The 11,735-nt window shown below is 57.2% G+C and overlaps 1 protein-coding gene across 1 annotated transcript; it reads left to right on the top strand.

The window, feature by feature from the left end:
* The first annotated feature begins 289 nt into the window (after nucleotides 1–289).
* Nucleotides 290–10,213, top strand: PKDCC (protein kinase domain containing, cytoplasmic). Its single transcript, XM_033125346.1, has 7 exons — nucleotides 290–1,107; nucleotides 5,275–5,397; nucleotides 5,988–6,259; nucleotides 6,882–6,961; nucleotides 7,217–7,324; nucleotides 8,936–9,109; nucleotides 9,327–10,213. Exons 1-7 carry the CDS (start codon nucleotides 469–471, stop codon nucleotides 9,410–9,412), a joined length of 1,482 nt encoding a protein of 493 aa, XP_032981237.1. The 5' UTR covers nucleotides 290–468; the 3' UTR covers nucleotides 9,413–10,213.
* Nucleotides 10,214–11,735: the final 1,522 nt, after the last annotated feature.

Below are 11,735 nucleotides of genomic sequence, written 5' to 3'. Positions count from 1 at the left end.
CGGGTTATCCGCCCTTGCGCGGGGTCGCCGCCGGCCCCTCCCCCTCTTCCCGGCCGGAGCTCGCGGGGCCGCCGGCTGGGCAGGGCCGGAGCCGCCTCAGCGCCGCTTCCCAGGCCCGGACGGCCGCGGGAGGAGGTCCTGCTGTCAGTCAGCCGGGAAGGCCGGGCCGGGCGGCCGGAGGGGGCGGCGCCGAAGACGGGCTCAGGCCGGGAGCTGGGAGGCGGAGGCGGAGGGGGCGGGGGCGGGGGCGGCTCCGGGCCTTATAAGCGGCGGGGGCAGGGCGGGAGGGAGGCAAGTGTCAGGCCGATGTGCGGCCCGCGAGGGGCCGGGGTCGGGGCCGCCGGGGCCATGCGCACGAGCTGGGCAGGGGGCCGGCGGGGCGCAGAGCGGAGCCGCCTCGGAGCCTGAGCCTCCCGGGGCCGGGGCCGGGGAGCCGCGCGGGGCCGGCCGGCCGGGGGGAGGGGAGCGATGCGGCGCCGGCGGGCGGCGGTGGCCGCGGGTTTCTGCGCCTCCTTCCTGCTGGGCTCCGTCCTCAACGTGCTCTTCGCACCGGGCTCGGAGCCTCCGCGGCCAGGCCAGTCCCCCGGGCCATCGCCAGCCCCGGGCCCGGGCCGTCGCGGGGGCCGCGGGGAGCTGGCCCGGCAGATCCGAGCGCGCTACGAGGAGGTGCAGCGCTATTCCCGCGGGGGCCCCGGGCCGGGGGCTGGCCGGCCGGAGCGGCGGCGCCTGATGGACCTGGCTCCGGGCGGGCCGGGCCTGCAGCGTCCCCGGCTCCCGCGGGCCCGGCCCCTGCCCGACGGCGCCCCGGGCTGGCCCCCGGCTCCCGGCCCTGGTTCCTCCGGCACGGGCCCGCGCCTGGGCTGCGCCGCGCTCCGCAACGTGTCCGGCGCACAGTACGTGGGATCCGGCTACACCAAGGCCGTGTACCGGGTCCGCCTGCCCGGCGGCGCCGCGGTGGCGCTCAAGGCTGTGGACTTCAGCGGCCACGATCTGGGCAGCTGCGTGCGCGAGTTCGGGGTACGGAGGGGCTGCTATCGGCTGGCGGCCCACAAGCTGCTCAAGGAGATGGTGCTGCTGGAGCGGCTGCGGCACCCCAACGTGCTGCAGGTACGAGGGTGGGGGTGCGGGGATGAGGGTGCTGGTTGGACGTGCCCAGGACGGGTCACTCTGGCTGGAAGAGAACCCTTGGTCTTATAAATAAGAAAACGGAGCCCCAGTGACTGTGTCCAGGTTAACCTAGGAGCGGAACCCGGACCATGAACGTTTCCCACTGCACCATCCTACCTCTCACTCCTGGGTTTCTCAGCCTCCACACCATAGCCCTTGAAGACAGAAGCCAGGATAGAGGGTGGAAGGTCTGTGAGGACTCAGCACCCTGTTTCTGGCTGAAACTAGGGTGTTGAACACCAGGGAAATGACCCCAAGCCAAGACGCCGGACAGTGGTCATCCCTGAATCAGAAGATCCCAACTGCAGTGGTAGGGTCTCCTTTCTTGATGGGGGTCAAGAAAGGGTCTTCTTTCTTGACCCCCACTTTTCTCAACTTCTAAAAAGTGACTTTCTGACTTTGAAGATGGGAAGGGACATTGGTGGGGTTGGGAAGGGCTAGAAAGAGACCCTGTGTCCAGCTAGATTCCCAGAGACTATCTCCACCCGCTACCACACCCAGAAACCACTGGGGGGGCAGGAAGGAATTAGGTAGTAGGCCAGAAAATGCACAGCCCTTCCCAGAAGTGACCATGGGTTTTTCCAGGCCTTCAAGTGGACCTTTGAACCATTGGGGAAGCCTTGGGGTCTTAACTCAGTGTCTCAGGGGACAGGCTGAGGGCCTGACGGTCTGAATGTCACATTATCTGAGCAAATACGATCAAGAGGCTGAAAGATTGAGAAGGCCAGATGCCTAGGTTCCCACTAAATGGGACTCGGTCTCTCCTGTTCATTGGGGTGTGGGACGGGGGCAAAGAAACAGATGAGTCCCCTCCAGGCTAGACTAAGAGAGTGGGCCTCTCACAGTCCCAGCACTGCCCTAACACACCCACTTTCTCCTCCCCTCCAGCTCTCCGTCCTTGAGTCGGCCCTAGGATTAGACAAACCGTTCCCTTTGCACATGTCTGAGCAGACTAACAGGGGAATCCCTGACTGCTCTTGGCCTCGTGAACATAGGGTGTATGCAGATTCCCCAGTGGAGAAACCTTGCCCACTCCTTCCATCTCCTAGTCCATGCAAATTAACCTTCCTGCACCCAGCAGAACTGATCGGAAACCCAGGAGTCCCTCCCCCCCTTTCCTTAGTAGTGTGGACCCCAGGCCTGGGTGGGCATTGCAGAATAGGAGAGACAGGCCAGAGTGTAGTCCTGCTGATTCCTGGTGTCCCCAGGCGAGCCCAGCCCTGATCAGACACTTGTGACCCAGTTCTGGGACCCGCATTGGTTGCAGGTCAGGCAGAGCCAATAGTTGTAGGTGGTTATGCTTATTTGCACGGCTGACACTGGAGCTTCAGGGAGTAAGTGGCTGGTTACGTGGCCATTCTAACTGGGAGGATCTTGTTCTCTTCCCTTCCCCGGAGCTCTTGGAAACCCGCACTTTTTGGAAACCTGGGGTGTCAGCCAGATTCTGAGGTGGTAGAGAAGGTCTTGAGTGACTTAGCAGGACATTAAGTATCAATTGACTCAAGACACCCCTCTCTTTAGACAGGTTTGAGGTTTGATGTGCTTTCCTGTCTTTTAAGGAGCTTCTCCCTCCCTCACCCACCCAAATTCCCTAACAAGCAGCTAGCTAACTGCCCCACACATACTGCAGGATGTCCTCCACTTGAATGTCAGGCCCCTGGCACAATTCTTAAGGTGCCAAAGAAAAAATTACAGCTGAATAGTTTTCATCCATTCCATCACTAGACCAAGACTGGTCCCTAGGGCACAAGTGTTATAAGGTGGATAAAATCCCAGGTCCTTTCTATTGGGGGAAAGATGAAAAACTACCATTACAGAGAGGCAGGGGTCCCTTAGTGTTAGTTCAGGAACTGCTTTTGGGATGGGTCCCACCCATTTTTATCCCCCAATCCTCAGGCCACTGTCCCTTTGGCTTCTTCAGCAATGCCACCTCCGCTGCCGGGAAAGCCTGTGTTAGGGGTCTTCCTGCTCAGGAGGCTTCAGTGAGGGTGCGCAGGGAACTAGAAATAATGTTGTTTTAGTACCTCTCAATCATTTAAAATTTCAAAACTGTTTGACTGTTTGCTGAGCTGGGGAGGAGCCAGAGAACATTTCTTAGAGTTCCCGCTCCCCCAGGCTGCCCAAGGCCCCCTCCCCTACTCGGGCAGCCCCAAAGTTGGTACTGTGGGTTCTAATAGAAAATGCCCAGGATAACATGTTCCACCGGGCCCCTTCCAGCACTTGCTCTGGTCTCTAGGGACTGCCTGGGTGAGATTTCTCTACCCATCTTCTGTGACCCCTCCCCACCCCACCTCTGATACACACACACACACACACACACACACACACACACACTCCCTCCCTCCTTCTCTCCCTCCCTCACGTGACAGAATCCTCTATAGCCCAGGGTCAAAGGGCGTAAGGGTCTTACCTCCCCCCCTACCTCTGTTGTCCTGGAGCCTCGGGCCTCAGATGGGGCCCCTGGCCTGCTTGGACCCAGATTCTGGCCCTGCTAGAGTATATTTCTTCTCCCAAATGAACAAAAGATGAGACTGAAATGCTCAGCCTCAAGCTTCCTGGGGGGGTTAATGGTGTCTTTTTATTTTTTCCTGAGGGGTGTTGATTAATACCTCGTTAACAGCGCATTTAACGACCTCCGGGTGTTTAATAACCTTCAGAAGTTTCCCACAAAGGCTCAGACTCTGGGCAAGAAAATGAGAACCAGGCCCCAGGGCTGCTCCCCTTACCTTCCCCCGCCTCACCAGGGTCTGGGGCCTCCCTGGGCTGATTTGGGAAATGGGGGTGGGGGGAGAAAAGAGGGAAGAAGAGGGTACCTGGGACTGTCCCCAGATCCAAGTCACAGTCCTAGGGATCTGATGGCAGACACTGAGTGGTGCCTTCCCTTGTGCCAGCAGGATTGGGACAGCTGACTCCAGGGACGGGGAGCTGCAAGGGCACTCCTGGGATGGAAGGGGGCACGTAAGGGCCTGGAGTGGAGCTGGGAAGGGTTTGAATGATGGCATGAAGGGTGACGATATACAGGGACATCTAGCCGGTGGGCTTGTTCCCCCCGCCACCCCGCATCAAGCAGCTCTCCCTTCTCCCTACTCTGCCCTGGACAACCCGGCCTTTGTGCTCCTATCCCACAGGGTGCTGGTTGTTTTGAGCATAGTCTGACCCCAGGTCACGTGGAGTACAGAGGAAGAGGCTGGGAGAAACAAGGTTCTCTGTGGATGGGGGTTTAGGTGTTAGTGACAAAGTCAGGCTGGGCTTCCCAAAAGTCCCGGACCAGCTTAGCTGTACCAAGCTCCTCTCCAGATCATATGGAGTGGGCAGGCCCGGTGACCATGCCCCCAAAGAACTGACCTTCCCTGGGAGCCGGCCCCTACTACCACCCCCATTGATATGTGCGGCCCCTGCCCCCCAACATACGCAGAGAACACCTAAGGATATGCCCCCTAGATTCTTTGTTCTTATCAGTGCTTGTAACCAATCCCCAGGGAGCTTGCTTCTCCTCCCACAAGACCTGAGCAGAGTAAAAATAAAGCTGCCAGAAAGTGGAAATGATGAGGAATAGACAAGGATTGGAGCAGGGGAGGAGGTATAATAACCATTTGCTGGCTAGTCAATTAGCAAATGGTATTCTTGGAAAGAACCAGGCTATAGAATTAAAGTGACATAAATTTGAATCCTAGCTCCTGTATTTATTCACCATGTGTCCTTGTGCAAGTAACTTAACCTCTCTGAATTGGTTTCCTAACATGTAAATTGGAGATAGTAACAGTCCCTACTATGCCCATTTGAGGTTATTACAAGAATTGAGTTATACATGTAAAACATGGAGCACAATGCCTGGCTCGTGGTTAACACGTGGTAGCCAGACCGGCCCATTTACCTGAGTGGCAAGAGGTAGGGGGCTCATATAGTCAGGAGGAACTCTGGCTACAGGGACAGAGGGCAGGCTTCCCAGGTAACACTGCTCTTCTCTTCTGGGCTGTGCTAAATCAGAGGCCTTGGGATGGCCGGGAAGGGGTGCTGGGACAGAGGGAGGGGGCATATGATAGCCTCGCCCTTCTCTGTCCCCACCCCCACCCTGTAACCTAACGACTCACCCTGGGCCTCTCCCAGCTCTATGGCTACTGCTACCAGGACAGCGAGGACATCCCTGACACCCTGACCACCATCACGGAGCTGGGCGCCCCTGTGGAGATGATCCAGCTGCTACAGACGTCCTGGGAGGATCGATTCCGAGTGAGCAGGGAGGGGGGCCGGGCCCCAGGCTCCTTGCTGGGATGGTTCTCCCTTAGAAGGCCAGCCCTCCAGAGCAGCTTTGATGCCTCCTCAGGGGAGGGAGAGAGAGGGAGATGGAGCAAAGCTGACTCGGCCATCGGCCAAGAGGTTAAAAAAAGAAGCAAGACATAGATGACCCTGACTTTTTTGGTGCTCTTCTACACACACACACACACACCCCTCCACCAACACACACTGTCAGCCTGACTGCAGAAGGGCCAGTGTCCTATGACTAGAAAAGACCTTCAGGCCATCTTGACCCTCCCTCTCTTTCCATACACGGGACCATATTCACATGCAACTTCAGGGAGGAGATCCATTATCCCCAGACGTCCCTGCTGCCCACTTCCCACTTACTCCATGTTACATTCAGGGTCAGGCCAGACAAGGGTTACTAGAAAGTCACTTTAAGGCCCCTGGCCTCAGCCCTTAGTGAGCACTGGGGCCTCGAGGAGAAAGGCCAGCCCCCCCTGAGCTAAGTCTGGAGCCCTGGAGTCCCCAGGTCCCCGCCCAGGACAGGAGCAGTGAGCAGCCTTGTGTCTGCCCCTCAGATCTGCCTGAGCCTGGGCCGCCTCCTCCACCACCTGGCCCACTCCCCGCTGGGTTCAGTCACTCTGCTGGACTTCCGCCCCCGACAGTTTGTGCTGGTGGATGGGGAGCTGAAGGTAACGGACCTGGACGATGCACGGGTGGAGGAGACGCCGTGTACAAGCAGTGCCAAGTGCATACTTGAGTTTCCAGCCAGGAACTTCACCCTGCCCTGCTCAGCCCAGGGCTGGTGCGAGGGCATGAATGAGAAACGCAACCTCTACAATGCCTACAGGTGACCTCCACCCCCACTCAGGAAGGCCAGTGAGAGAGAGTGGGCCGGGGAGGGCATGGCTGGGAGAGAGCCTCACAGGTCCTGGAGGGCAGCCAGAGCCCAAGGCTCAGCCCTGACCAATGAAGGAGCAGGGGCCTGGAAAGGCTTCCACACAGGCAAGAAGAGAACATTCAGGCTCTTGCTGATGACGCTAAAAATAGCCAGCTCCAAGGAGAAATCCCGGTTGGGGGTGGCAGCTGGAAGCTTCTTAAAATAGTGTCAGACTCGGAGCCTCAGGCCAGTGGCCCTGGCCCTGCCTCGTCCTCCCCTGGCCCTTCACCTCTGGAAGCTCCTCGCTGGGCCCCAGCCATGGGGCTGACACTTGTCAGTCCGCCAGGGGGTGACATGGGGCTGAGCGGGGAAAACAGACCTCAGATTCCAGTTGGGTATGAAGTTAGTTGTGGCCTTAGCATGTGCCCCCTCCTCTGATTCGAGCAGCCTCCATGGTACGTTCTGGGGACATGCCTAGTCGGCAGACCCGAGGGATCAAGCTCCCTGGCCACAGTCTACCCCAAAGTTGGCGTAGAGGAAGGATGCGTCCCCAAAGGCTGGACCACTGAGCCCCCGGTTCTCTCTGTCCCAGGTTTTTCTTCACATACCTCCTGCCCCACAGTGCCCCACCCTCACTGCGGCCTCTGCTGGACAACATTGTCAATGCCACAGGTGAGCTCTCCAGGGCCCAGCTGCTTCCCGTCCCCCTGCCCCACCCCCAGCACATGTGGGGACAAGAATGACCCAGGACAGTGCATGGTCCAGAAAATGTCATTTACCAAAGTGGCATTCTGTGGCAAACCCCCTCCCTCATCCCCAAGTCATCTGGGCCCAGGCTCCAGAGGGAGAGAGGGAAAGGCCGCTGGCTGCCCACCTCGGGGAGGGGTAGGCGCCCATGTCCCCTCATAGCCACACTGAATCCTGCAGGAGAGCTCACCTGGGGGGTGGATGAGACCCTGGCCCAGCTGGAGAAGGTGCTGCACCTGTACCGTAGCGGGCAGTACCTGCAGAACTGCACGGCAGGCAGCAGAGCAGGTGAGTGCCCTGGCGGGGATCCCGGGGCTGGGAGGTGGGGAGCTGGTGGGAAGGTGAGTGATCCCCCGTCTGCTAATTGGGCTAAGTGGTCATCGGCTCTCTAAGGCTCACGTGGAGTGAGGTACAGAGAATGCTGACTATGTAGCCTTCACTTGGAGGTCTCATCTCTGGCTGAACTAGAACAACTATAATTTGGCCTTACACTGCAGGGTAGGGACAGACACCCCTTCTATGGGTGGCTCGAAACCCCACTATGTACAGTGTGACTTACACCTTGGGCCTCACTTTCCTCATCTGTGAATTGGGTTTAGTATTACCTGCCTCACAAAATTCTTATGTGGGATGACATAGCAGGTGAAGCATGTGAAAGCATTTAACCCAGTTCCTATTCCACAGCTCAGCTGGAACACAACATATGTTTGCTTCTCTTTCCTTCCCCTACCCTTGTGAGGCTAGGAGGGGGGCTGGAAGAGGAGGGGGGTTCCGCACTGAAACCAGTCCAGAAGCCCCAGAGCATGGGGAGAAGTCTAGCCACCGCTTACGGGCTGTGGTCCCTCCACCGAGGCCCTGGGGTTTAACTGGTGGGCAGGGGGATGAGGCTTGGGCAGCCTCTGTATTCAAGGAGCTCCGGCCAGTCTTAGGGGTAGGGGAGCCCTCGTTAGCCCTGTAAATAAAGTTTAACGAGGTGAACAATGGCTGGCTCTGTCCCTTAGGACGCCGTTTATGGGGCTGTAAATCACAGCCAGCCCTGGACTTTGGTCTAGTCCCTGGTAGAAGAAGGAGGCAGGAGGGCGGGGTGACCAGAGGCCCAGGGTTTCTGCATTATCAGTCCAGAGCCAGGCTCCGCAGTCCACGGGAAAGACTCGGGTGAACAGGCAGTCTGCCGCTGAGCCGCTTCCTGATGGAGGAGATTTCAGAGGCTTTTCTGTGTAATGAATGGGGAGCGCTGGGATTCTTCCTCCAGCCTCCTCCCTAAACACTCAAGGTGTGGATTCCCAAATGGTAATTTGTGTGTTTTACATTCATTTGCATGCCTCTTAACTTCAAAACTTCCTGCCTGCCCCCCACCAGGGAGGCTTCCCTAACCTCTCCCCAAGGCCAGGAGGAAGTAGGACCAAGGGGTGCTCTAAGCTCATGCTACTCTATTTGTGGTTGGCAGACGAGTAGCATCAGAAGCTGGTTAGCAATGCCAATTCCGAGGCCCCACCCCAGACCTTCTGAATCAGAGTCTGCATTTTAACAAGATTCCCTGGAGACTCACATACGCGGTGAAGTTTGAGAAGCCCACTATAACATGTCCAACATGTCCTGACCTCAGCAACCAGCCTGGACAGCCAGTGGCTCTGGGTGGCATTGTGTGCTGCCTGAGCCAGCTGCATGCCCTTAGATTTGGGAGATGTGTGTCTCCCCAGAACGAAATCGGAGCCTTGCCTTTACTGAGGGGTCAGCCCAGTTTCACAGTGGTAGCTGCCTTCATCTCTGTGCGAGGGGCCTGGGCTGGATTTTAGCTTTCTCCTAGGATATGAGTCTTACTGCACTCTTCAGAAAGTGGCCCATCCCTCACCCCTGGGCACGCTGAGTTCTCATCTGAGCTCCATCCCCAACCCACAGAGTACCAGCACCTTCCCCACAGCACCATCCCCCAGGAGGACTACCGCTGCTGGCCGTCCTACCACCACGGAAGCTGCCTCCTTTCCGTGTTCAACCTGGCTGAGGCCGTGGACGTCTGTGAGAGCCATGCCCAGTGCCAGGCCTTCGTGGTCACCAACCAGACCACCTGGACAGGTGAGCCTGTGGGAAAGGACATCCTGAGGGAGGTGACTGGACTTCCCTGGAAGAGATTGACAGGTAGTGGCCCCGACCAGAAGCCAGAGATGATAAGACAAGAAGGCTGAGATGATGAGCGACAAATACATGTGTCCCCAAGGCAGTCACATTAGGAGGAGCCCTGCCTCCAGGGAGAGAGCGATCCAAACTTATTCCTTCTTACCTCTGCCCCCAGGTCGGCAGCTGGTCTTTTTCAAGACAGGATGGAGCCACATGGTCCCTGATCCCCATAAGACCACGTATGTGAGGGCTTCTGGCTGACCTCTCTGAGGGCTCAGCTGACCAGCTGACCGTTCCGGCCGGCTGGGCGTGCCTATGGCGGGGGTGACTTGCACTAGCAGCACCGCATGTCCCCGGGGAAACCCTGCAGACAAAGCTGACCTCCCAGACAGACCGAGGTGACCAGGACAACGTGCAATAAAGCCAAATGTTAAAATGTGAGTTTACCAGTCTAGATATGGGACTGCTGGCTCCAGGGCCAGGAATTGTGGGGGCTGGCTGCCTCTCCAACCCTCTGGACTGCCAGGAAGGCTCAGGCTGGTCTCCCCTGGGGGACTCTGCCCCTCACTGGGACACTTCCACGGGCAGCCCTATCACTGTGTCGTAGTGTGAGAATGTAGCCAAAGCCCCGGCTGCTGCTGCTCTTGCTACAGGTGCCATGGCCTAGTGGGGGCTGCATGGGGACAATCGGTCATGGAGTGTTCTCTCATCTGAGCTCCAGAAGGGAGACTTGACAGGATGCTCTGGGAAGTCAGTGATTCTGTACCTGGGGAGGCTACCTCTGGCCACAGACCGGGGGTGCTCACGGGCCAGCCCAGGGGTTGGGGCAGGGGAGCACACATGGTATGAGCCAAGATGTGGGGTTGAGGAGCAGGTTGCGGTTTGAGCCAGGACCTGGGGTGGGGGTGGGGCCGGGGCCTTTCTGCCTCATTTGCTTTCAGTGAAAGCCACAAAACAGCCACAACCAGCCTCTCCCCCCTCCTGGAGTTTGTATATCCAGAAGCTTTTGTACTTCTTGTTCATTCAAATGTTTATTTTTGTAAAAAAAAAAAATCAGTCAATTAATAAAATGATGTTTCACGGCAAGGCCTCTTCCCAACCCAGTTTCTTGGGCCGACTGACTCATCCCCAGTTGTGTCTTTGGTATATGTTTGTAGGGAGAGGGTGTCGCGGGGGATGACCTTTGAGGGAGTGAAACCTCCACGACAAACACTGAAGTCGGCAAAATGTGCACAGGCCCTGCTCCCATGGTGCCCATGTCCCTCCACAGCCATCTACATCCAAGTCCCAACAAAGGACATAAGGGACTCCTTCCCCTTACAGGGCTTGGATTTTAACACACATCAGCTTCTTATATGCAGAGCCTTTGCCCAAAGAAGTGATGTCCTAATGGTGGATGTCAGCCGCCTCGGGGGACATGGAGCAACCTCCAATCCCGTCAGCTTTGCCTCCACACAGGGCTGGGCCTGACCATTGGATACTTTTCCTTTTCAGAGCCTTTCTCTGAGCAAGAAATGTATGGAAAGTGGAGAGAAAGGAAGGTCTAAGGAAAGAGCAGCCGCCTCTTCCTGGGTTTTAGGAGGGAGGGTGTAGCACTGGAAGGCCCGAGTCTATGCAAGCCCAGAACAAAAAAGAAGACCTAAGCGTTCAAGACCATACTGAGGCCAGAGAGAAACCCAGCATGGATGCAAGTCTTCTAACCTGAAACCCCACGTCTTCTCTCCTGCACACCATTCTGCTGCTAGAATATTCTCAACGTGCACAGACCTTTGAGGGATTTAAAAAGAACCACACTTTAACTCTGAATGCAGTTTCTCCCCAACAGATGTGGTGGGTGTAATTTCTCACATACAAGCTATCCTTGTAGTTCTAAGTGATGGAGGAACTGATTTTAGCGCTGGCGTCCTCATGGACACCACTCGGACCCTCCACCACCATGCCCGACCCACATCTTGCCTCTGGCTTCCTGGGCTTGGTGGTTGTGGTGGGGGGAGGGCCAAAGCTTCCACAGAACCTCACACCATGACTCAGCCAAGCCAGATCCTGGCCATGGTCATCACCCTCGGTCCCCGCCCCTCCAAGGAGGACTCAGCTATCATCAGCCTCCAGACCTCTTTCCTCAGCTGAATTCATGCACTACAACACGTATAGCCTGTCCCATGCCCTCTGTTATCCTCCAACCACCAACCAGTCTGTGGGGCTCTGAGGGCAGGAGGAAACACATGATGACACTGGGCCCAAGGGGGTGCCACGGGGCTGGGGTGGGAAGGTCTGAGGGGTCTGTGCAGTCCAGAGGGAAACGAACCTGCTTACAGTCAACTTGCTTACACACCTAGGGCTCAGTGAGGAAAGAGAAGGCTGAAGATGAACCAAGCACTACCTTGTGAGCTTCTGGAAGTTTCCAGATGAGGGCTTTATTGGCCCATGGAAAGAGACAGTCTCTGTCTGGCCTCAGTGAGGTTGGTTATCATTCCAGTTTTACAGACCTGAAAACTGAAGCCCAGGTCACAGCTGCTAAGGAATTTAGTGAGCCTTGAAATCCGTCCCTAACTTCCAAGCCTGTCCCGGAGGGGAGAATTACAGC

This window comes from Rhinolophus ferrumequinum, chromosome 13 (assembly GCF_004115265.2).
Source record: "Rhinolophus ferrumequinum isolate MPI-CBG mRhiFer1 chromosome 13, mRhiFer1_v1.p, whole genome shotgun sequence".
NCBI classification, from domain to species: domain Eukaryota; kingdom Metazoa; phylum Chordata; class Mammalia; order Chiroptera; family Rhinolophidae; genus Rhinolophus; species Rhinolophus ferrumequinum.
The sequence above is the reverse complement of the archived record's forward strand: the minus strand, read 5'-3'. Positions and strand labels throughout refer to the sequence as shown.

Excerpts from the sequence above, each read along its gene's own strand:
- PKDCC (XM_033125346.1), top strand. The coding sequence starts at position 469 with ATGCGGCGCCGGCGGGCGGCGGTGGCCGCGGGTTTCTGCGCCTCCTTC. Across the intron at positions 5,398-5,987 it reads CCTGGGAGGATCGATTCCGA|ATCTGCCTGAGCCTGGGCCG; the intron begins GTGAGCAGGGAG and ends TCTGCCCCTCAG. Across the intron at positions 9,110-9,326 it reads CAACCAGACCACCTGGACAG|GTCGGCAGCTGGTCTTTTTC; the intron begins GTGAGCCTGTGG and ends CTCTGCCCCCAG.